Source organism: Stomoxys calcitrans, chromosome 2 (assembly GCF_963082655.1).
Source record: "Stomoxys calcitrans chromosome 2, idStoCalc2.1, whole genome shotgun sequence".
NCBI classification, from domain to species: domain Eukaryota; kingdom Metazoa; phylum Arthropoda; class Insecta; order Diptera; family Muscidae; genus Stomoxys; species Stomoxys calcitrans.
In genome coordinates, this window is record NC_081553.1 from 115,849,994 (window position 1) to 115,876,202 (window position 26,209).

Genomic DNA, 26,209 nt, shown 5'->3' on the forward strand with positions numbered 1-26,209 from the left:
CTCGATGTCAAGGAATATGCAATGGTAGCAATTCTTGACATTGAAAGTGCTTCCAATCATGTAAAACCGAAGTCAATCATGAGAGAGCTGGAGTTTCTAGGTATCAACACTAGTGTTAGAAAGCTTATTAATAACTTACTTACTAAAAGATGCATAATGGCAGGTTAGCGATATGAGGATCTAAAAAGATGGGTCAGCAGAGAAACACCTTAATAAGTTGTACTATCTCCTCTACTTTGGAAGAAAAAGGTGAAAAAGTGGTCGCGTATACTAATGATGTGGCAATTGCGGAATGGGTTTCGAAGCACTCTTAGAGATATCCTTAAGAATGCTCTACGTGCGACAGCGAAATGGGCTATCATAAGTAGTCTAAGCTTAAATCCTTCTAAGACGTTTCAGCAGGTGACAAAAGTTACCTACAGTTGCTCCTTGGGAGGAGAGAACGTTCCATTCACTAAGAGCACAAAGTACCTGGTTGCTTTGCAGGACAAACAATTTATCTTCAAATGAAATCATTTGAAAATGGCAAAAAGGGCAACTTTCTCCCTATACAACTACAAGAGAGCCTTTGAAAAAATTCGGGGGCTTAAACCGCGTGTCATGTACTGGGTATATACTGCAGTTGTGAGACCAATGTCTCTGTCCCATTCTCAGCCGCATCCAGAGGACGGCTTGTTCGTGCAAAACATCAGCACTGAGGACGACACCATCTGATGCACTGAATTTAATGTTACACCAAAAGTCTGGACATCGTGGCTAGACAAATTGCTGCTATCATTGCTGTGAAGCTAAGGAAGCTTTCTCTTTAGTCACTGTGTTATCCTTGATATAATGACCGAAATTCCAGGCAGTGTAGATTACGCACTGTCTGAGCCGCTTTTTGGTAAAAGGTACTGTACCACTATTCCCTATAGAAGCCATTTGAACTACAATATCCCTTGTAATAGAAGTTATAAAGGGTGATTTTTTTGAGGTTAGGATTTTCATGCATTAGTATTTGACAGATCACGTGGGATTTCAGACATGGTGTCAAAGAGAAAGATGCTCAGTATGCTTTGACATTTCATCATGAATAGACTTACTAACGAGCAACGCTTGCAAATCATTGAATTTTATTACCAGTGTTCGGTTCGAAATGTGTTCATTCACCGTAACGTTGCGTCCAACAGCATCTTTGAAAAAATACGGTCCAATGATTCCACCAGCGTACAAACCACACCAAACAGTGCATTTTTCGGGATGCATGGGCAGTTCTTGAACGGCTTCTGGTTGCTCTTCACTCCAAATGCGGCAATTTTGCTTATTTACGTAGCCATTCAACCAGAAATGAGCCTCATCGCTGAACAAAATTTGTCAAAATTTGAACACATTTCGAACCGAACACTGATTTTGGTAATAAAATTCAATGATTTGCAAGCGTTGCTCGTTAGTAAGTCTATTCATGATAAAATGTCAAAGCATACTGAGCATCTTTCTCTTTGACACCATGTCTGAAATCCCACGTGATCTGTCAAATACTAATGCATGAAAATCCTAACCTCAAAAAAATCACCCTTTATAAACTTATATAGACTTCGATGCGGATAGTTTGGAACTAGTTCACCAGGTGGTCTTTTGGTTGCACCCTGAAGAACTAGGACCGCTCACACCGAGAATGTTACCCGACTACTGCAGTGCGAATCAAGCGGATATACTTGCAATTATGCAGGCAGCCAGTAAATCCCTGGGGAACTTATTTCTGAATTTCAAGACTGCCCACGACTGTCGCAGATCTTTCAACGAGATGTTCAAAATTCACCTGTTCTAGATGCCGGGCCACAGAGATGTCTGAGGAAATTAAACACCAAACGAGCTTGCGATACTAGAAAGTGGAATCTGGTGGTATGCCTCTAGCGATATGTAAGCTAAGTATTCAGGATCAGTCTAACGAATGTCAGATGGTCACAAAGTGTGGGTTGTGCACACTCCACTGGTGTTGAAGAAATCTACCACTTTGCTGTCGCTAGCTAGAACAGGAGGCTCCGTGAGTGGGTCCCATGTCAGCTCGGAATTTATGCTGACAGACTGAATGTTTCAAGTAACGACACCAGCAGAAGCTGTAAGGAGACTAAGGAACATATGCTGTTTTTGTGTCCCGTACTGGCAGTCAAAAGGAGTTCCAATGTAGGTTCCCATTCCTTTATGAACTGGTCTGATTTGATGGATGTAAAAATTCGCGGGTTGTTTGGCTTTAAAAGCTATCTGGATGGTTTAACTTTAGGAACTAGAAGGCATCTTCCTTCTTCTGTCCAATGGACGAAAACGCGTAAGTGAGTCTGATGGCAGACTGCCGCTTAAACCTTACCTTACCCAGCCATATCGAGAAGATTTCTTATTCTCTGCAGTAATGTCATAAAGATGATTAGTTTAAATATCTTCTCAGACAGCAAGACAGCCTTTAATTCTCTGGGGAACATATTTCTGAACTTAAGAAACGCTCTCGACTGTCGCTAATATCTCTTCTGAATGCAAGGCCACAGAGATATTCCGGGGAATTGTAGAGCAAATGTTCTTTCGAGACAAGGAAATACCGAAAACATTCAAGGGGAACTGGAATCTGTGGAATCTAGGGGCAACGAATGATAGACGGTCGCAAAGAGAGAGTTATAAGAACTATCTAATCTTGACCTGAGGTCTACTGATTTGCTGTCGCTGGCTTTAACAGACGTCTCAGTCACTGGGTCCGTCATGACAAGTCACTGTATGATCGGAAAACATGCTGACAGACTGAAGGTTACAAGTTACGACTTCTACAGAAGTAGAGACTATAGAACATCTGCAGTATGTGTGTGTCCTGCACTGGCAGTCAGAAGGAGTTCCGCTTTAGTTACTCATTTCTTTGAGAACTTGTCTGGTTAAGCTGATGTTAGCATTCGCAAGTTATTGGGCTTTTTAAAGCGATCAGGATGGTTCAACGGTAGGAACTAGAAAGGTTCAACGGTAGGAACTACAATAGAAAGCAATTGGCAATTGCGATATGCAGAGCAATTGGCCGGTAATTCGCAGGGTATTTCGCCCCACCTTTTTTGGGGAAAGGCTGAACATTTGCAACCTTCCAACGCGCCGTTAAAACTCCCGCACGGTAAGCAAGGTTGAAAAGGTTGCGTAGTGGACGAGCAAGCGTCGAAGAACACTTACAAAGGACAAGTGTTGATATACCGTCCGGGCCCGGAGATTTATTAACGTCGAGATCCGCAAGGACTCTTTTAACTCCGCGTGTTCGAAAGAGTATCTGAGACATCGAACTAGGTACACTATCAATCGCGGGGTGTGGTTGACTGCTAAACGCAAGGAAGAATTTCCTGCAAACTTTTCAGCCTGCAGATTAGCCTTATCAACCGGGGGTCAGTGAACACCTGATCATCCTTAACAAGAGTTGGGATTACCGATGGGTTGTCCTTTACTCTTTTTAGGAATGACTTCAAGCTCTTGCTTTCCCTCGGAGAAACAATAACTTTGGCACGAAGACGCTGTTCGTAAACACACTTTTCGTGTCTAAGTACTCTGGCACACGAAGTTCTTGCCTGTTTGCGCAACATTTCATCAAACTCGTTCTAGATTTAGATATATGTAGCTCCCTTATATATCTTTCATCCGATAGGCAGTTTATGGCTGCAGAAGCCACAAATTTGTTTAGATTTTTACAAAATTTGGCGAGTAGTGTTTATTTAACGCCACAACACCTTTACTTCCACATATGTCTTTCATCCGATATGGTCTTTTAAGCCTTTAGAAGCCACAATTTTGGTTCGATTTCTACAGGATTTGGCGTGTGATGCTTTATTTGACGTCCCAATATGTGTACAAAATTTCATCAAAATTGGCCTAGATTTACATATAGCTCCCATTTATATCTATTGGCCCATAGACGCTTTTAAGACCGCGTAGCCATAATTTAGGTCCTATCGTGGAAACATTTTGCAGGGTTCTATTCAATACATCAGAAAGTATACAAAATTAAAGACTGACGTGACTTAGACATACGTTTTATGTATTAAAAGTAGAAGGTAGACCCGGTGGTGTATTGTATTACAGAGTCTGCTGCGCCCGATTAAAATCTTTCCTTACTGGTTACTTGTTTATAATTATGAAAAATTTTTTAAACCCTCCACCATAGGATGGGGGTATACTAATTTCGTCATTCTGTTTGTAACACCTCGAAATATGCGTCTAAGACCCCATAAAGTATATATATTCTTGATCGTCATGTCATTTTAAGTCGATGTAACCATGTCCGTCCATCCGTTCGTCCGTCTGTCTGTTGAAAGCACCATAACTTTCGAAGGAGTACAGCACAAATACTTTCTATTAGTGTAGGTCGGTTGGTATTGTAAATGGTCCAAATCGGTCCATGTTTTGATATAGCTGCAATATAAACCAATTTTGGGTATTGACTTCTTGAGCCTATAGAGGGCGCAATTCTTATTCGAATTTATTAAAATTTTGCACAAAGTGTTTTGCTATGACTTCCAACAACTGTGCTAAATCAGATTCAAATCGGTTAACAACCTGATAAAGCTGCCATATAAACCGATATGGGGCTTGACTTCTTGAGCCTCTTGAGGGAGCAATTCTTATCCGATTTGGCTGAAATTTTTCACGAAATATTTTGTTATGATATCCCACAACTGTGCCGAGTACGGTTTAAATCGGTTCATAACCTGATATAGCTGCCACATCAACCGATCTTGGGTCTTGACTTCTTGAGCCTCTAGAGGGCGCAATTCTTATCCGATTTCATTGAAATTTTGCATGTAGTGTTTTGGTATCACTTCCAACAACTTCGCCAAGTATGGTTTACATCAGTCCATGTGTTGATATAGCTGCCATATAAACCGATCTTGGGTCTTGACTTCTTTAGCCTCTAGAGGGCGCAATTCTCATCCGATTTGGCTGAAATTTTGCACGAGGCGTTTTGTTATGACTTCCAATAACTGTGCTAAGTATAGCGCAAATCAGTTCATAACCTGATATAGCTGTCATATAAACCGATCTGGGATCTTGACTTCTTGAACCTCTAGAGGGCGCAATTCTCATCCGATTTGGCTGAAATTTTGTACAACGGCTTCTCTTCTACAACACATGTGTCTAATATGGTGTAAATCGATCAATAGCTTGATACAGCTCCCATATAAACTTATCTCCCGATTTTGCTTTTTGAGCTCCTACGAGGCGCAAATCTTATACGAATGAACTAAAATATTATGCAATGGCTTCTACAATGTTCAGCATTCATTTATGTTCCGAATCGGACTAAAAGTTAATATAGCTCCAATAGAATAACAGTTCTTATTCAATATTCTATGTTTGTCTATAGAGAGATACCGCGCATAAAACTCGACGAATGCGATCAATGGTGTAGGGCCCGGCCGAACTTTGCACGCTCTTACTTGTTTTAAACTTAATTATTAAGCAAAAGCTTAAAAAGGCTAAATTAAATTGTTTTGCTATAACTTACCGATTTTTTGACAAACGACACAAAGCCATAGCCCTTTGATTTCAAGGTTTGTGGATCACGTACCACACGACAATCGCTGCAATGAACAAAACAAAAAGGAAAAAAGATTTTTTATTTTTTTTTTTTTTTTATTTAATTTCAGTTGACAAAAAATATTTCAAGTGTGTCAAGTACATAAACAACATAAGCTGACAAACATACGATACATATTATCCTCATTGTTTTTAAAAGAAACCAACAGCAACAAAGACAACAACAGAACAAGAGCAGCAACCACAGTAAGCCGAGCTACAAAATTGTTGTGTGATATTATGTTATAAAGGCAACTGCCGGCAACTTTGAACAAGTTTATAAATATTTTAATTAGAATTTCAAAGAATTTCATTAAAATGATATTGCATGCCCCACTACTGTCCTCCCCTCCCCCCCCCAGGCGGCCTGCCTGCCTGCAATGAATGTCCTTCCAGCCCCCTCTGATATGCCTAACCCACCATCATCATGTATCTATGTCACCGCTCTGTCTCTCAAACTCTCACATTCTGTCTTTTGTAATGTTTATATAAAACTTGCAAAAGTGCGTAACAACATCATCATCACCAACACCAACACCAACAGCAACACCATCACCAACATCGTCGTCATAGTCATCATACTCGCTTTGGCTGGTGGTGGTGGTGGTGTTTTGTGGGCCCAAAGTTAAGTGATTCTTTAATTTATCGTAAAAAAATCAAGACAAAAATCAAAGCAAGTAATCTGAGAACTGTGACATTTTTCCACAAAATAGTTGTTGGCTCAAAAACAAAAACAAAAACCATCCTGCCTCGAGCCTACCGAAATGCCAAACAGCTTCTCCGGTTTCCTGGCTGCGGGGGAAAGATATTTAGGTAAAGTTAATAAAATATTATGCCATTATGTGGGGCATTTTATTGTCATGGTGACACTTGGGCATATCATTTCCCTTGAACATTGTTTAGGAGCAATAAAAAAAAGTTCGTTTTATGATTTAAAAATATGCCAATTGATATTTTGTTTTGTTTTCAAACAAAAAAAAAAATAAATATAAATTTATTCAGTATTTATATATGCGCATAGATACGTATATTTTCCATAGGCTTGGACTTTATTTATGGAAATCTATACCTTTAGGAATAATAATAGACCAGCAAGGAAATAATGCCGAAGGACAGGAGTGACTAATTTTTTTTTGGTATGCAGTAAATGTTGTTCGCTTCCTTAGAATTCCATGGGAAATTTTTGTTTCGTTTGATTCAAATTTGTTGGTAGAAATCAATAAATTGTTGAAATTTTAAAATTCGAGTTTTTTAAAATCCTGCAAAATCTTAATTTGGGCAATGAAAATGGCCTCTTTCGCAGAACAATTTAATGTAAACTTTTTATTCATAAGAAATGTGCCCACTTGTGAACTATTTGAAAATCTCATTACATTGTATTAAAATTTCCTGGAAATGCTTAAATGCTATACAAATTAGCAAGGAGTTGATTTTAGGTATTTTCCACAAAAAAAACTCAAACTGTTTTCTGCGAAAATTTTAATTCTTCTAAAAAAATGTTATATTAAGCGTAAGAAATCCTTTCTTATTTCTTCGTCGCAACGAAGGAGTGTAACAATAATTCATAGAAAATTTCAACACTTACCCTCCACCAAATAAAAATGTTAATTGGCAACTGATTATGACCCCCTCACCAACGGATCCAAGCGCGTCAAATCATGGTTGGTGTGGTCATCTCCTGTGGCTTTCGTTTTTATATTGCACTAGCTGGACAGGGCCCGCTTCGCTGCGTCTTCTTTCACTCTCTTAGTTTATCTGAGCCCCATACGGTCACGTCAGGAAATAAGTCCTGTTTGGGGGTGCTATTACGGCCTTTCAAATATTTCTCGCCAATGTGGATATTATATTGGTGCTCTCTCCCAAATACCTTTCATTGGAGCCGTATATTCCTATGGTCGGTAAATATATCCAGTATGGGGATGTTTTGATAGTGAGGGGTATCCCCATATATCAGATTCGTGCTCTGGTCTCAAATACCTTTAATTTGAGTCCCATATGGTCATTATTGGTTTATATTCCATTTGGCTGGTGGCTTTGGAGGTGGGGCTGCCCCGACACTTAGGGTAACATTTTAATGCCAAGTTCGTAATCTACTCTCAAATACATTTCATTTGATACCCATATTGCCCAAAGTGGTGAAAGTGTCCTCTTGGGGCCGTTTTGGGGGTGGAGGACCCTCCGAAACTTAAGAGTAAAATTTGTATACCAAATTCGTACTCTACTCTTAAATGCCTTTCATTTGATACCCATATTGTCTCAATCGGTGCACATGTCCTTTCGGGTGGGTTTTGGGATGGGGCGTCCCCCCGATTATTAGACCCTCAAATTGTTTTCCAATTTCGTGTTTTTGGGGTATAACCTAATATAGCTGTCATATAAACCGATTTGGGGTCTTGAATTCTTCAGCCTTTATAGGGCACAATTCTCATCCGATTTGGCTGAAATTTTGCATGAGGTGTTTTGTTATGACTTCCAACGACTATATTTAAACCATTGAATGTTTTGTGGATACCATGATACAAAGTAGGCAAGGGAAGATCGATGGGAACTGCCCTGCTCGAGATTGTGCCTAAAATAGAAGAATCCTTTAATGCTAAGACGTACACATTTGCGGTATGCGTTGACATCGAGGGGGCTTTTAACAATTTGTCGACCGACTCCGAAGCGGAGAGTTTAAAGTTAGCTTATGACGCTGAACGAATGCACGACACCACAACACCGTTGCGCAGAGTTTAAAGTTCACCTATGACGCTATGACGAATCCTACCGAGAACAGCAGGAAAAAAACACTCCTCCCCAAAGAGGTGTCAAACTCGGCACGCCGTTCGGACTCGGCTTTAAAAAGGAGGCCCTTTATCATTGAGCTTAAACTTGTATGGGACAATACTCATTGATATGTGAGAAGTTTGCCCCTATTCCTTGATGGAATGTTTTTGGGCAAATTTGCATTTTGTGGACCGACATACTGATTTAATCCTTAGGCCAGTATTGGATGGACCGGGTCCTTAGAGACCGGATAAACCATATGCTAAGGAACTGGACAGACGGACGGACGGACCGACAGACGGGCGGACAGACGGGCGGACAGACGGGCGGACAGACGGGCGGACGGACATGGCTAGATCGTCTTAAATTTTTACGCTGATCAAGAATATATATACTTTATAGGGTCGGAAATGGATATTTCGATGTGTGGCAAACGGAGTGACAAAATGAATATACCCCCATCCTTCGGTGGTGGGTATAATAATGGATTAGGAATGGATATCCCTGCACAGTCTTATTTCATATCACATCACATTTGTCGCACCTTCTCCACTTGAGATCACCACCCCAAAATATTGATGTTAGTTGGTTGGTTAAGTTTTGCTCATTAGCCCTGGTATCTTTAAAAAGACACGCCAGCATTCCTTGCGTCCCTTAGAGGCCCATGGAAATATTGCCAATCGGCAACCACGTTGTATGGAGTGTTGGCTGGATTTTAAAAGTAACATTTCAGTAATAGATAACACAATCATGAGCTGGGAAAGGTTGATGCATCTTTTCGTACATGTCAGGGATTCGATGCAATAGGTTTCAGTACTCCCAACTATTTAACGATAAATCAGAGGATGATTTATCGTACAGTAATTTGTAGTATAGAAGTCCATATGTTAGATGTCAATAACTTCCGCTCTCTTGGAAATTTAGTTCCATAAAAACGCGATTGTGAGCTTGGAGTTTGACATCGAACACCTTTAATTCGAAAGACTTCATTACAAAACTTTATATTCTCTGGCACAATTTTTCAAAGCTAAATCAAAAATTCCACCTTATTTTCAATGTGACAACAACAAAATTTGATCACATAAACCAATGAAATATTTTACAGCATGTTAATTAAAAAAAAATGAGAGAGAAAAGCGAACGCTCCCCCCACACAGGGGGGTTCTCAATTTCAAATGCGCTTGCCATAGGCCATTAATAAATAATATGACACAAGGATTTTGTGGGATATTGTTATTTATACTGTCCATCCATGGACATTGGCCATGGGGCAGCCGTATCGTGTTACTTATTTAAACAGCTGGCAAATGTAAATACGCGAAACACAATACACAGAAATGTTTATGAAAATGTCAACATTTGACAACTACGAACGCCCACCTCCCTTGTTACAGAATTTTATTTATTAGCAGAAAATGTCTCTGTCTCTCTTACCTCTGGATGAGTGGTGGTATAGGTGTCTGCTGAATTATGCCACCCAGCCTTAGTAAATAGGCATTTCAATACACACACACACACAAATTCTCTGATAGAGATATGGTCTTAAATAAACTTTGAAAATATTCTTACTTTAGATTGTGATTTTTTTTTTCAAATCTTGCTACTGTCCAAGCCCATGATTTGGTGGATGACTGGCTGGCTGTTCATTTCTTGTATCCTTTTTTTTGTTCGGAATTTCCATACCCTGGGCCATCATAATTTATTTAAATTAAGCTTGAGATTATAATTCTTAAACAAAATATCTTCATTATATATTTTTTGTGGCATTGCCACCGAACAAATGTAAATATCATGAACATGGAAAGAAGAGCATAAACCAAAAAAAAAAAAAAAAAACACAAAAAAGAATTTTTAAACATTTATGTAAATTTTTGATATTTTTTCGTTGCTGTTATTTTAGAACACGTTGAGTAGTGCTGCAATGACAGGAGTTGGGGTGTAGTTGAAATTTTCAAAGGAAATCAACAGTAAAATGTCTTAACTTAACGGATATACGCCCATTCCATTTGCAATCCTAAAACCTTATGGCAAGAAAATGGGGTCCACCAAACGAAAAGTCCACCCCTCCCCACCCCCCCTCCACCAAAAATAAAATGATTTCCACAACAACAAAACCTCGAAAAATAAAGAAAGCTTCCCTTACCCTTAAGCTTGGCTAAGAGAGATGGGTACACTGCTATGTAGTGGAGACGGTGGAGGGGCATTGTGAAAACAAAACCCCAAGAAGGCCAACAAAAACAGAAATGCTGTAGCCCACAATGAATGAAATGAAAGAAACGAGAAGACACGAAAAAAAAAACGCAAATCGTAAAGACTTTATGCCACCTGTTCTAATTTAAAATTCATGTTCTACTTTACTCATGGGCTGCTGTCAAAAGGAATTTTTTACATTTTTACCAACCTCAAACAGAAACAGAAAGCTAGAGAGAGAGAGAGAGAGGGCACAAAAAAACGCAAGGAAAACAAAAAGTGAATAGCACCGAGAAAAGAGGAGCAAAATACGCAGCAAAGATTTACATATTTGCTGTACGCCAGGGCAAAAATTTGGCACAGGTAGTGCACAACTCAACTAACTGACTTGCTTTCGAAAAGGTAAATAAATTTTAAAATTAGAAATCTGACCTTGTTGAACATTTTTATTTGAAAAGTTTTTTCATTAGCTCTTTGCCCCAGCACTGTGGGTGAAATGTGGAATATTTCATTTTTTCAGAATTTTCCACTATAACATATATAGTCTTCAAAGGAACAAAGAAGGCTTTTGAGATTATATAGCAATGTGGAATTTTATGAAAAAATGTTAAGCATGTTGTATAATGGGGTCTCATTATATTTGAATATACTCGTAAAATGGAAAAAAGTGCTAAACATGGCGGCTTCATCAAGATTTAGTCTAATATAGTCCATCGAACCTAAACCACCTGGGAATCAAACTTGGATGTACTAAGGATTATTTCGACAGGCGGTGCGACGCAGAAATTGACTACCGCCCTTTGAAAAGCAATAAAATTAGCTAATTTTATGGAATACAATGATAATTTTGAAATTCTGGGCGGGGCTAAAAATTTTTTGCGGGGGTTCTCAGTACCTCCAGAAGGCCTTTGTACTCTTATGCCTGCCATATAAACCCATCCTGGATCTTGACTTCTTGAGCCTCTATTGGATTTGGCTAAAATTTTGCACCAAGTGCTTTATTTGGCATTCCTAAAACTGTGCCATGTATGTTTAAAATCGTTTCACAACCAAAATAAACCGATCTCAGGTCTTGACTTCTTATGCTGCTGGAGGGCGCAATTATTATCCGATTTTTTAATCATATATATGTTGTTTGTTTGTTTGTTTTTTTATTTGTTTGATTGTTTGTTTGTTTGTGTGTTCCTTATAGACTTAGAAACGGCTGAACCGATTTTCTTGAAATTTTCACAGATGGTGCATAATGATCCCGTGGTGAAAATAGGGTACTAAATTTTTTGATATCTGGAGGGGTGGCGGACCCTCCCCCTTACCCTAATTTTCAGAAACGTTAGATCTCGGAGATGGGTGGTGCCAAATTTTGTGTGCTCTCATATAAAGGGTGATTTTTTTGAGGTTAGGATTTTCATGCATTAGTATTTGACAGATCACGTGGGATTTCAGACATGGTGTCAAAGAGAAAGATGCTCAGTATGCTTTGACATTTCATCATGAATAGACTTACTAACGAGCAACGCTTGCAAATCATTGAATTTTATTACCAAAATCAGTGTTCGGTTCGAAATGTGTTCATTCACCGTAACGTTGCGTCCAACAGCATCTTTGAAAAAATACGGTCCAATGATTCCACCAGCGTACAAACCACACCAAACAATGCATTTTTCGGGATGCATGGGCAGTTCTTGAACGGCTTCTGGTTGCTCTTCACTCCAAATGCGGCAATTTTGCTTATTTACGTAGCCATTCAACCAGAAATGAGCCTCATCGCTGAACAAAATTTGTCAAAATTTGAACACATTTCGAACCGAACACTGATTTTGGTAATAAAATTCAATGATTTGCAAGCGTTGCTCGTTAGTAAGTCTATTTATGATGAAATGTCAAAGCATACTGAGCATCTTTCTCTTTGACACCATGTCTGAAATCCCACGTGATCTGTCAAATACTAATGCATGAAAATCCTAACCTCAAAAAAATCACCCTTTAGTACCCTAAAAATAAAAATTTGGTATCCAAATTTCGGATTGGGTACCTAGGGGGGCTGTCCCACCCTAAAACCTACCAAACATATATTTAGACCAATCACGACAATATGGGACTCATATGAAAGGAATTTAGGATAAGAAAAAGTATTTCATACCCAATTCTCGGAACAAGTGCTAGGGGACCACCCCAAGCCCCAAAACAACCCTAAATCGGACATATTTACCGACCATGGTAAATATGTCCCCCAAATAGGACGTATTTGCTCACCAAGTCTATATGGGTCTTAAAGAGAGTGGAACTAAATATTCATAGTTTTCAGGGCCAATACCCAAACCGGACATATTAGCTGACTTTTGCAATAAGGACTTTAAACGAGATTAGAAAACGAATTTGATATCCAATTTTGAGGCCAATGGCAATATGGGGTTCAAATAAATCATATATAGATATATGAGAATGGGACACGTTGCTGATATTTTTTCCGGGCTTAGTGTTTGGGGGACCACCCCAATCCCCAAAACACCCCTAAATCGGGCATATTTACCGACCATGTCAATGTGGAGCTTAAATGAAAGGTTTTGGGGGGTAGAGCAAGAATTGATACCCATTTTCGGGACCAATTTCCTAGGGGTCTACCCCTTTCTCAAAATACCCCACAAACAGCAATTTTTTACTGAGCATCGCAATATGAGGTTCAAATAAAGGTATTTGGGAGTAAAATTCGAATTTGATATCCAAATGTAGAACCATGTATTTAGGGCATCACCCCTTCCCCCAAAACACACCCCAAAGGGTAAACATTTTTCGACCATGTCAGTATGTGGCTCAAATGAAATGTATTTGAGATTAGAAAACGAATTTGATAACCTATTTTGGGGCCATGTGTTTGGGGGACGGCTCATCGTGTAATTTCCCCTAAACTAATGGCATTATGGTATTTGAGAGAAGAGCGCGATGCTGATATTTTTTCAGGGCCAAGTGTCTGGGGGACCACCTCACCCCCCAAAAAAACCCCTAAATCAGATATCATGAGAATATCGAGCTGAAATGAAGTATTTTAAGAATGAAGTACACCTTACATCCAAACTTAAATTCGTAGACCAATAATGATCATATGATATAATGATGAATATAAACCGATTTTGGTTTTTACCTTTGAGCCCTTAAAAGTCTCAGTTTTCATCGGATTTGGCTGAAATTCGGTACATGAAGTACACTTATGCGTTCCATCAAACACGTCAAATCCCAACCAGATAGGTTCATAAATATATGTAGGCCCCAAATAAGCCGATCTGTGGATTTGACTGCTAGAAGCCATAGTTCTAGTTCAATTCATGTATAGATTCGAGGGTGTTCTGTCTCCAGGTTCAGTTTCACTTGTTTTCTTTACCTATCGCTTAATTTAGAACATTTACCTATTGAGAAAATATTTTAAATAGTTTAATCCAGTTTGGTGTCTTTCGTGAACACATGTTTTCGTATAAATCCCATTTATTTATATAATAATACACTAAACAAGAAATTAATTTGCCATCAGCTAGCAAAGTACTTTTCATAAAATACTTAGATTCAAAGAAGGAAGCTGCTGAAACCCCACCATAGAATTTCTTAAATATTTATATCACCTATTCATGTATTTCTCTCTTTCTCTCTCCCTCTCTTCCTCTCTCCAATCATGCAGTAATGAATGTGATTATTTTTATTTGGCAAGTATTAACCCTCCCTCAAGATTTCTTATTTCTTATATCATGATATTTCGAATACTCATTCATTTGAAAATGTCCTTTTCAACATTTGTTACCCCATTGTATGAAAGGTAAGTACTAAGATTTTCTGCTTACTGGCCTCATAGAATTTGTGCTGATTTTTTTTTCCACTGCGTCTTCTTCAATTTCAATTTACACTCGAATCTTAGGAATTGGTTAACAGCAAACCTTGGGGAAAGGTGCACTCTGGCAAAAGAAAAACATTAACCGCAAGTACACTTTAAGCATCAAAACATTACGAATTTCTGTGGCTAGAAAAATTCTCCTGCTGCCATGTTTCTATTTTTTTGTTGTTTTGCTTTTTTTTTAAATCTTATTTCACCAAACTGGAGTAGTAATAGGATGTGCGGCGATGAATAGCACAAATGGTCGCGGATTTAAGGTTGGTGTTTTTTTTTGTTTTGTTTATTTTAGTCTTCTTTTTTTTATAAAAATCTTACGCTCGTTGTACTTAGGGAAATGATTCATTTTCTTAAACAAAGCTAAAGAGGACGGGGTGAGGATATATGTCGAAAGAAACTTTAAGCAAGCAGCAGAGCATTTAGTTTGGCGTGAATGAATGAAATGTACTTTAAGCATAGATCATTCACGGGAGAGTTTTTTTTTTGTGTGGAAAGCAGAAAAGTGAACAGGATGCCTTTTTTGGTTAGCGGGCTTGTATGTTATTTTGTAAGAGCTTTGGTTGAAGGCGTAGCATTTTTAATTTAGGAGGGGGCAGGTAAAATTAGCAAGGATGAAACATTTTTATGCTTAGCCTTCCGATATTACGAGTGCCGATTTCTTGGGTGCGATTGCCACCAGAGGTTTTGGTCTATTACTGCTGTGGTATCACAATGGAGAAGACGTCTAGGGCTCTTCCACTAGAAATTCTTTATGGAGGGCATTTTATGCACACCAAACATAGACGACCCTGCTGCTGATGATGCTGCTTTTACTGCCACCTCCCCTTCTCACGTTTCACAGGTGCACATAGTAGAATATACATAGGAATTGAATAACAAGATCCTGAATACAAAATGAAGCCAACCAACGAACCATCCAAAAATAAACCGCCGCAATCTTAACAAATTCATTTACCAACTTTGCCTAATGCCTGCCTAAAGATGTTTTGGGGGTAAGTATATGAGCGAAACGAAACGAAAAAAAAATCCCAAAAAAGAAATGTTCTTTCATCGTTGAAATGAAAGTAGTACAATTCCTACCGTATTCAATCTCGGTGAAATACTCAAATGAAATTCGAGCAAAAACGACAAAAATAAAACCGCCTAAGAAGAATAAAACAGCCATCACAGATAAAAAGAGGAAAACCAGTTTAGAATACAAATGCCAAAAAACGTAGATGGTTCCACAAAATCCTCAAAGACATTAAACTGAAAATCTCTTAAACTTTTGCAATTTTCGCAAGAAAAGGTGAAAAATACAAGCAAACATTTCACAGCACATAATGCGTAACTTAAAGATTTGCCAAAAATAGAAACAAAAAATAAGTAAAAATTAACTAAATTCGACCGAGCTGAATATTGGGAAACCACCACCATGATTTTTTACCAAATCAAGAAAAAATTTAAATTATAAACCGATTAAGACCAAATTTGGAACAATTGTTGAAAGTCGTAACGAAATACTACGTGAAAATGTTCAGCCAAATCGAATAACAATTGCGGCTTCTAGGGGCTCAAGATATCAAATCGGGAGATCGGTTTACATGGGATCTATATCAGGTCAAACCATACATGGCACGATTGTTAGAAGTCATTACAGAACTTAATGTGCAAAATTTCAGTCCAAACGTATAACAGTTTTGGCTTCTAGGGGCTCAAGATGTCAAATCGGGTTATTAATTTATATGGGAGCTATATCAGGTTACGCACCGATTTGGAACATAGTTGAGTTAGGTAAGTGGGGTAGTCCTTTGCACACTCACTTAGACAAATGTAGTCCATTGTGATATCACAGTAGCTATAGACAGAGGACCCTGGTGGAAAACGAACTCAAGACCCCCGCACTGGCTATCCGAGCCCTTATCCAGCTCGGCTACTGGGGTGCCTGATTTGGACCATAAACAGAAAAAAATAACTCTTAGGATAAACCAACTATCAAATTTGTATGTGAAAATTTTAATTCTCAAAAATTTCTTGGATTGAGTCGAGGACCATATTTGTTGAAGTACGTTAGTAAATCTCTAAAAGAGACTTGACAGACAAAATTATTGCCATTTTGTGGACTTTCAACAAATGCTTTTGTTGAGGAAGTTGTTACAATAGGCGTACTACCAAGTAGCGCACAAGACTCCCATGCCATTCTTGACTTGCTACAGAGGTTCGAGTCGCCCGGTCTTAAAATTTGTTTTTGTTTTTCCGCTAAATCTAATTTGGAAAATTCCTATTCAGAAAAAAAATTTTAGAGTGGTTTTTACCTCTTTTTTCAAAATTTAATTAATTAAGTCACTTATTACTGTGCAGCAGTACTTATTGAGTTACTTCATCGAAAAGATGATGTCGGTAGGCTAGTGGATGCGTGCAAGGCTACTAAGCATGAGATCATCAGTTCAATCCTCTGCGGCACCAAAATTACTAAAATTTGTTTTGAGGGTAATAATAGAGAGAGAGAGAGAGTAACAGAGAAAACCCCGTGATCAAAGCAGCGCGGGCCGAACAAAGAAAATAAAAACACCACCAGCCGAAGCAAAGCACATGTGGTAGGTTGGTAGAGGGTTTTTATACCAAACACCGTACGATATTGTTAGGCCCTTCAACATATTTCTTCGATTTGGCCATGGTCGGTTCTGATTTGGATATAGCTCCCATATAGACCGATCGTCTAATTTAAGGCCTTAGGCCCATAAAAGCCACATTTTTTATTTGATTTTGCTGAAATTCGGGATAATGACCTTACACAACGACCTTTCGATATTCTTAATCAATTAGGCCCAGATCGGTCCAGATGTGAATATAGCTGCCATATAGACCGATCATCCGATTTAGGTTCTTAGGCCCATAAAAGCCACATTTATCATCCGATGTCGCTGACATTTGGTACAGTGAGTTGTCTTAGGCTCCTCGACATCCTTCTTCAATTTGGCCCAGATCGGTCCAGACTTGGATATAGCTGCCATATAGACCGATCTCTGGAATTAAGATTTTGCGCCCATAAAAGGTGAATTTATTGTCCGATATCGCCGAAATTTGAGACACTGAAATGTGTTTGGCTGTTCGAGGTCCTTCTTCAATTTGGCCCAAATCGGTCCAGATTTGGATATAGCTGCCATATAGAACGATCTCTCGATTTAAGGTTTTGGGCCCATAAAAGTCGCATTTATTGTCCGATGTCGCCGAAATTTGGGACAGTGAGTAAAGTTAACCCCTCGACATAGTTCTGCAATGTGGCACAGATCGGTCCAGATTTGAATATAGCTGCCATACAGACCAATATCTCGATTTATGGTTTCGAGCCCATAAAAGGCACATTTATTGTCCGATGTGGAAAAAATTGGGGACAGTGAGTTGTGTTAGGACCTTCGACAGGCTTCTTCAAATTGGCCCTAATCGGTCCAGATTTGAATATAGCTGCCATATAGACCGATCTCTCGATTTAAGGTTTTGGGTTCTAAGAAGGCGCATTTATTTTCCGATTTCGCCGAAATTTGGGACAGTGCGTTGTGATAGGCTCTTCGACATTTTTCTACAACTTGGCCCAAATCGATCCAGATTTGGGACAGTGAGTAAAGTTAACCCCTCGACATAGTTCTGCAATATGGCACAGATCGGTCCAGATTTGAATATAGCTGCCATACAGACCAATATCTCGATTTATGGTTTCGAGCCCATAAAAGGCACATTTATTGTCCGATGTGGAAAAAATTGGGGACAGTGAGTTGTGTTAGGACCTTCGACAGGCTTCTTCAATTTGGCCCTAATCGGTCCAGATTTGAATATAGCTGCCATATAGACCGATCTCTCGATTTAAGGTTTTGGGTTCTAAGAAGGCGCATTTATTGTCCGATTTCGCCGAAATTTGGGACAGTGCGTTGTGATAGGCTCTTCGACATTTTTCTACAACTTGGCCCAAATCGATCCAGATTTGGATATAGCTGCCATGTAGACCGATATCTCGATTTTAAGTCTTGGCCCCATAACAGACGCATTTATTATCCGATTTCACTGAAATTTGACACAGTGACTTATGTTAGGCTTTTCGACATCCCTGCCGTATATGGTTCATATCGGTTTCTTTTTAGATATAGCTACTATTTAAAAAGATCAATATTTTGTTATATACAATTAAACAATGATTTGTACATATTAGTATTTGGTCCAAATCGGAACATATTTCAATATAACTGCTATGGGACATAAGGTATGCAGGATTGTATTTTGATGAAAGGTGGTTTACATATGTACCCGCTGTGGTAGGTATTCAAAGTTCGCCCCTGCTGAACTTAACGCCTTTTACTTGTTTTATTTTAATCTGCCTTAATAAAATTAAATTTGTTTGTATAGTCCTTGTTACACATTTTGAATTGTATAGAAAACCCATTCTTCAATACACCATTCATTCGAAGCATAAAATTCGATACCTTTCGATACCTCGAAAGAGAACCTTACTCAATTGCAAAAGTAATTAAATACATTTTTCAATATTCAATACCCTTTTAGATTTTATTTCCTTAAAAATCGTTATGCATAAATTGATTTACCCAATAATAAAAGGGCACAGTTTCGCTATTGCTTTGGCCCCCCTCTCTCCCTTTAAAGTCACAAAGGAAGGAAATGGGGTATCACACAGTATACCGATATCAAAACACTTATTCGAACTTCTGCTGTTCTGCTAAAGTGGGACGCAGCAAAAATATTCGTACAACATCAAAAAAAAGCGAATCACTTCTGATTAATATTGGTAGGTGATACAATCTATGGTATAACTGGCACGGCCCATAGTATCATTCTGTTGAGACGGTAGTTATGCGCGACAAGCGAAGCGTAGGCAAGGGAGAGAGAGAGAGAGAGAATGAAAAAATAAATTGTAAACATTTTACATGTGAATAGATTTTCCTAATCAACGAAAATATTCAAATGAAATGTTATGATTTTCTGTGAATGTGTTCGCTAGAATTGCTGAGATATTCATATGTATGTGTGTCATTTTAAATAATAGACTTCCGGGGGTGTGGTTTAGAAGTTATAAAGGATTTAGCGGGGGCCTCAAATGAGTTTAAAATACATACCATAGTAGACACGTATGTTTAAGGTCATGAGAGAAACCATAGTACAAAATTTCTCCCAACTCGGATAAGAATTGCGCCCTCTAGAGGCTCAAGAAATTAAGATCCCAGATCGGTTAATATGGCAGCTATATCAAAACAAGGACCGGTTTGAACCATACTTAGCGCAGTTGTTGGAAGTGATATGAAAACACCACGTGCAAAATTTCAGTTAAATCGGACGAGAATTGCGCCCTCTAGACGCTCAAGAAGTCAAGATCCCAGATCGGTTTATATGGCAGCTATATCAAAACATGGACTGATTTGGCCCATTTACAATCCCAACCGACCTACACTATTATAAAGTTTTTTTTTTGCAAAATTTCAAGCGGCTAGCTTTACTCCTTCGAAAGTTAGGGTGCTTTCGACAGACGGACTGACATGGCTACATCGACTTAAAATGACAAGACGATCAAGAATATATATACTTTATGGGATCTCCGATGCATATTTCGAGGTGTTACAAACAGAATGACGAAGTTAGTATACCCCCAACCTATGGTGGATGGTATGAAAAAGGGGAAAATGGTGGAAAAAAGCCGGCCAAAGCCATTTAAAATCCATACATATTGTGGGTAGCATAAAGGAATGCGCTTATAAAAAACCTTTTAAGTTAAAATCGGGCGGCACATAGATATGAGAGCTTAGTCAAAAGCTGAACCGACTGAAAATAATGTTACGTATCAAGAGACAACACAAACTATTGTGCAAAATATTGTGAAGACCGGTTAACAAATGTTCAAGTTGTAGGTATATCAATCAAAATAGGAAGAATCTTTTTATTGGAGATATATCTAAATCGGTACCCTAGTCTACTATTGCATTTTGATCAAAAAGTGACCGGTGCCTGTAAGCCGTGAAAGCCAGAAAATGCTCCAACGTCTCATAATATTCCCCTCTGGTTATTATTAACCTTATGGCCATTTTACGGTCCATAAAGATGTTCACATTCGACGTCCTGGAGTTAGTACTAACCCACATCACGCATTCCTTGAACGCTCGGATCTCTGCCCGCAGGATGGTATTATGATCAGGCAGTCTGAAACAGATGTCAGCCTTTGGGTGCTCAATGTAGAACCCCAGGCCCACTCTTCATTCTAGCATTGATCCATCCGTGCAACACGATATTCCATATGGAATATCCAGTCCAAGACGGTGCCGCTGGCAACATTGCTACGCACTCGGCTTCAAGTACCGTCTCAGATATCCGATCGGAAACCTCTTCCCTTCCTTCCAGGTTTCTTATCGTCGCCTCGATTATACCGCGATGGTATGAGCAGCTCCCATCCTTAATCCATTCACCCATCGCCTTAAGTCTCTGAGCCGCACTTGACCTCAGGTGCCGTCTCAGATATCCGATCGGAAACCTCTACCCTTCCTTCCTGGTTTCCTATCGTCGCCTCGATTATACCACAATGGTATTAGCTGCTCCCATCCTCAATCCCAGAGACCAGAGACTTAAGGCGATGGGTGGCCTTAAGTCTCTGGGCCGCAGTGGCTGCCTCACATTTAATCTGTACGTCAATGGGTCTGATATCTAGAATAGTCTCCATTGGCCTAGGAGTTGCGCACTCTAGACGCTCAAGAAGTCAAGACCTCAGATCGGTTTATAGGCAGCTATATCAGGTTATAGACCGATTTGAACTATTCTTTGCACAGTTGTTAGAAGTCGTAACAAAACACCTCATGCAAAATTTCAGCCAAATCGGATAATAATTGCGTAATCTAGTGGCTCGAGAAGTCAAGACCCCAGATCGGTTTATATGACAGCTATATCAGGTTATGGACCGATTTGAACTATTCATAACACAATTGTTGGAAGTCATAACAAAACACGTCGTGCAAAATTTCAGCCAAATCGGATAATAATTTCGCCCTCTAGAGGCTCAAGAAGTCACGACCTCAGATAGGTTTATATGGCAGCTATATCAGGTTATGGACCGATTTGAACCATACTTGGCACTGTTGTTGGATATCATAACAAAACACGTCGTGCAAAATTTCAGCCAAATCGGATAAGAATTGTGCCCTCTAGCGGCTCAAGAAGTCAAGATCCCAGATCCCGGTTTATATGTTAGCTATATCAAAACGTGGACCGATATAGCCCATTTACAATCCCAACCGACCTACACTAATAAGAAGTATTTGTGCAAAGTTATAAGCGGCTAGCTTTACTCCTTCGAAAGTTGGCGTGCGTTCGACAGCTAGACGGACGGACGGACAGCATGAGTGCTGTCCGATTCTTTTTAAAGCACAATGATAAATGGCGTATCACAGAGCAACACCACTTAGTAAAGAAGTTTAACATGGCTGAAGACCGCACAAGTGTCGTTATACCACTAAGGCCCCTAAACAATATGGCCCGTCGTTTTTTTTTATTCATTCTTGTCATACCATTTATGCCTGCCTACCATCGATTCCACAAACATTTCTATCTGGGCCATAGGCTTTTACTCATATGTGTGCGTATGTATGTATATGCTTAAATGGATGTTTGGATGTATGTGCGATTACAATGTTTTTGTTCCATGACATCTTCTTCTGCTTCTCCATGATGTTCGTCATAGCCTTCATCATATCGTTGCTGGCGGTTGTGGTGGTGTTAACGAAGGTGTTGATTATGATAATGCTGGCAACGGATTGTCTGTCTGTCCGTCCGTCTGTTTGTCTGCTCGGATGGCGTCTCTATTCACGCTTTATTTATTTTCATCATTTGAATTAAACACATGGAAGATTTTCGCTGGATATGCCTCTTCCGCCTACTTCCCTCCCTTTTTGGCGTTTTTTTTTTTCGTTTTGGTATGAACGTGTCTGATGCCTTTAAATCCTTGCTTTCACATACGCAAATACTTGTGTTTGTTTGCGTGCGAAGGACTGCCGCAAATTAAAGGCAAGGATGGGAAGTTCAGATTCAATTTCCTTAGAATTCATAGTGTTGTGTTGATAAAGGTTTTATGACTATTGGAGAAAATGTAAAACGTATCCTTGCCCTGTTCAAATAAATGGTGGCAACGGTAGAGTGAATGTGGTTTGTAATAGGATGACGCCTACAGCTATGGCTCAAGGACGGAAATTCCCGAAAAACTGCAAAGGGGGGAAATATTACTTAATTGTTTTCGTTAAATTTGACAATGCTATTGGAAATATTGAAAGCCTTTTTCAGGTTGGGGAAGGGGGAGAACCACGAAACTAGAAATCTATAAATTCTTGATTGCTTACAGCATCGATAAACCATTTATTTTTGGTTTGACATTTTTGGCAAATCAATTTATTTGCCAAACAAAAAAGGAGAAACGACATAAAAATATTTTCTATAAAACCCATAACAGGAGTTGATTTTCTTTGTGTGAGCTTTTTGGGAGGGTGTTTGGTTCATAGTTTTCAAAATTTCCGATTGGTTAATTAACAGCGCCAATTTTTTTTAATCCCATTAATTGGTTTATGTTATCATATAAAAACGAAAATATTAACACATCTGCGGAGTTCTCATACCCTACACCAACACTGTGATACAACGTTTTATAGTCCTGTGCAATGTTTGTAATGCTCAGAAGGAGAAGTGCTTCATCCTCCGTTAAGTATACCAATCGGCTTGGAATCACTTTCGGAGTCGATAAAGCTTTGCACATCTGTCTGTCTGTCCATGTTTTCTAGCGATCAAAGTAAAAATGCAAATTTTGCCCATAACCGATTCCGAATTTAAGATCAATGATAAGGGGCCTCCATTTTATAGCCGAGTCCGAACGGCATGCCGCAGTCCGACACCTCTTTGGAGAGAAGTTTTACATGGCATAGTACCTCACAAATATTGCCAGCATTAGGAGGGGAAAACCAGTGCTGAAAAATTTTTCTGATGGTCCCGCCAGGATTCAACCCAGGCGTTTAACGTCATAGGCGGACATGCTAACCTCTGCTCTACGGTGGCCTCGCTTGTGATCAAGGTACAGGCCGCATTCGTAGTTCGATTATAGTAAAATTTTGCACAAGTCACTTTTTTGGTCCAAGAATGATAGCAATTGATTTTGAAACAAAATCGTTTCAGATTTAGATATAGCTTCCAAATATATATCTTTTACCCGTTACACAACGGTAGAAGTATTCTACATCGAGCATTGAAGCGATCCTTTTTATACCCCCCACCAAAGAATGGGGGTATACCAATCTAGTCATTCCGAACACCTAGAAATATTCGTCTAAGAACCCATAAAATATATATATTCTTGATCGTCTCGACGTCCTGAGTCGATCTGGCCATGTCCGTCCGTCCGCCTGTCGAAATCACTGTAGAGGTCGAACGCATAAAGCTAGCCGCTTAAAATTTTTCACATATACTTAATATTGATGCTGGCCATGGGGATTGCAAATGGGCTATATCGCTTCAGGTTTAGATATAGCTCCCTTATAAACCGATCTCCCGATTTGACTTTTTGAGCCCTTACAAGCCGCAGTTTTGGTCAAATTTAGTTGAAATTTTGCATGTGGTATTCAGTTATGACTTCCAAAAACTATGCCAATTACGGTCCGAATGGGTCTATAATCTGATGCAGCTCCCATATAAACCGATCTCCCGATTTGACTTCTTGAGTTCAAGCCGCAATTCTTGTCCGACTTTGCATTCGGTGTTCTGTTACGACCTTCAGCAAAGGTGCCTCATACGATCCAAATCAGTCTGTAACTTGATATGCAAACCGGTCTGTCGATCATCCTTGTTCGGTCCTAGAAGTTTTTAATTTTTGCTGGTTTGCCAAAAGTTTGGTAAAGGGTGATTTTTTTGAGGTTAGGATTTTCATGCATTAGTATTTGACAGATCACGTGGGATTTCAGACATGGTGTCAAAGAGAAAGATGCTCAGTATGCTTTGACATTTCATCATGAATAGACTTACTAACGAGCAACGCTTGCAAATCATTGAATTTTATTACCAAAATCAGTGTTCGGTTCGAAATGTGTTCAAATTTTGACAAATTTTGTTCAGCGATGAGGCTCATTTCTGGTTGAATGGCTACGTAAATAAGCAAAATTGCCGCATTTGGAGTGAAGAGCAACCAGAAGCCGTTCAAGAACTGCCCATGCATCCCGAAAAATGCACTGTTTGGTGTGGTTTGTACGCTGGTGGAATCATTGGACCGTATTTTTTCAAAGATGCTGTTGGACGCAACGTTACGGTGAATGAACACATTTCGTACCGAACACTGATTTTGGTAATAAAATTCAATGATTTGCAAGCGTTGCTCGTTAGTAAGTCTATCCATGATGAAATGTCAAAGCATACTGAGCATCTTTATCTTTGACACCATGTCTGAAATCCCACGTGATCTGTCAAATACTAATGCATGAAAATCCTAACCTCAAAAAAATCACCCTTTATATAGAATAAAATTGTGCTCATCAACAAAATTTATTTATTTATCCATGGTGATGTGTTCCCAAAATTCGGCCCGGCCGAACTTTTTATTTATTCAAAACATAATTTAGATAATATTAAAAAAAAAAATTTCCGTGCATTTTGGTTGGATCAGTGTTTATAACGAAATTATAACACATAGTAGTCTAGTCTCTGCCGAAAGATATCAATATCACCTGAAGGGCTTTAATGTAGGCAAATCTTTCTTAAGGAATCTAGTGGTTCGAAAATAAAGGAAAATTCCTGTACGGTGCTAGTTTTGTATTGTCATCCATTTTGCAGCACATCGATATATCTATTTTCATGACCACACCTTCAAAGTGCATCCTGATTGAGTCATCATTATATAAATCATCACTCTACACTCTTAAAAAATTTAGATTTTGATCTGGAATTTGGCACAGATGGATATTTCTTTAATACGCAGTTTATGTTCTTGAACGAGTCAAGTCGGATCAGATTTGTTTATAGCTGTCATATAGACCGATCTGCCGGTTTCTTATTACCTGAACCCAATATGTGTCTAGATAGACGGAATATGGAGGAGAGAAAAAAGTTAAAACAAGTAAAAGCGTGCTAAGTTCGGCCGGACCGAATCTTATACACCCTCCACCATTGATCGAATTTGTCGAGTTCTTTCCCGGTATCTCTTTTTAGACAAACAAAGGATAAAAGAAAATAATTGCTATGATAATTGAATCGAATATGAATTGGGCCTTTAAGGGGCTCAAAAAGTAAAATAGGGAGATCGGTTAATAGGGCAGCAGTATTAGGCTGTAGACCGATTGAGACCATATTTGACACGTATACATGGGAGAAGTCGTTATACAAAATTTCAGCCAAATCGGATTATAATTACGCCCTCTTGAAGCTCAAGAAGTCAAGATCCCAGATCAGTTTATATGGCAGCTATATCAGGTTATGGACTATACCGTACTTGGCATAGTTTTTGGACGTCATAACGAAACACCGCATGCAAATTTTCAGCCAATTCGGATAAGAATAGCATCCTGTAGAGACTCGAGAAGTCAAGACCCCAGATCGGTTTATACAACAGCTTTGTCAAATTATGGACCGATTTGAACCGTAATTGGCACAGTTGTTAGAAACTGCAACAAAACAACTCACGCAAAATTTCATCCAAATCGGATAAGAATTACGTCCTTTAGTGGCTCAAGAAGAGCCACATGATAGCTATATCAAAACATGGATAGATATGGCCCATTTACAATCCCAACCGACCTACACTTATAGGAAGTATTTGTGCAA

At 39.0% G+C, this 26,209-nt stretch overlaps 1 protein-coding gene across 3 annotated transcripts in view; it reads right to left on the reverse strand.

Moving 5' to 3' along the window:
- LOC106090681 (cytotoxic granule associated RNA binding protein TIA1) overlaps nucleotides 1–26,209 on the reverse strand; it is a 348,445-nt gene that overhangs the window by 104,234 nt on the left and 218,002 nt on the right. For all 3 annotated transcript variants that reach the window (XM_059363826.1, XM_059363828.1, XM_059363827.1), the window contains exon 3: nucleotides 5,498–5,573. In XM_059363826.1, coding sequence (XP_059219809.1) covers nucleotides 5,498–5,573 — 76 coding nt within the window. The remainder of the gene's footprint in view (nucleotides 1–5,497; nucleotides 5,574–26,209) is intronic.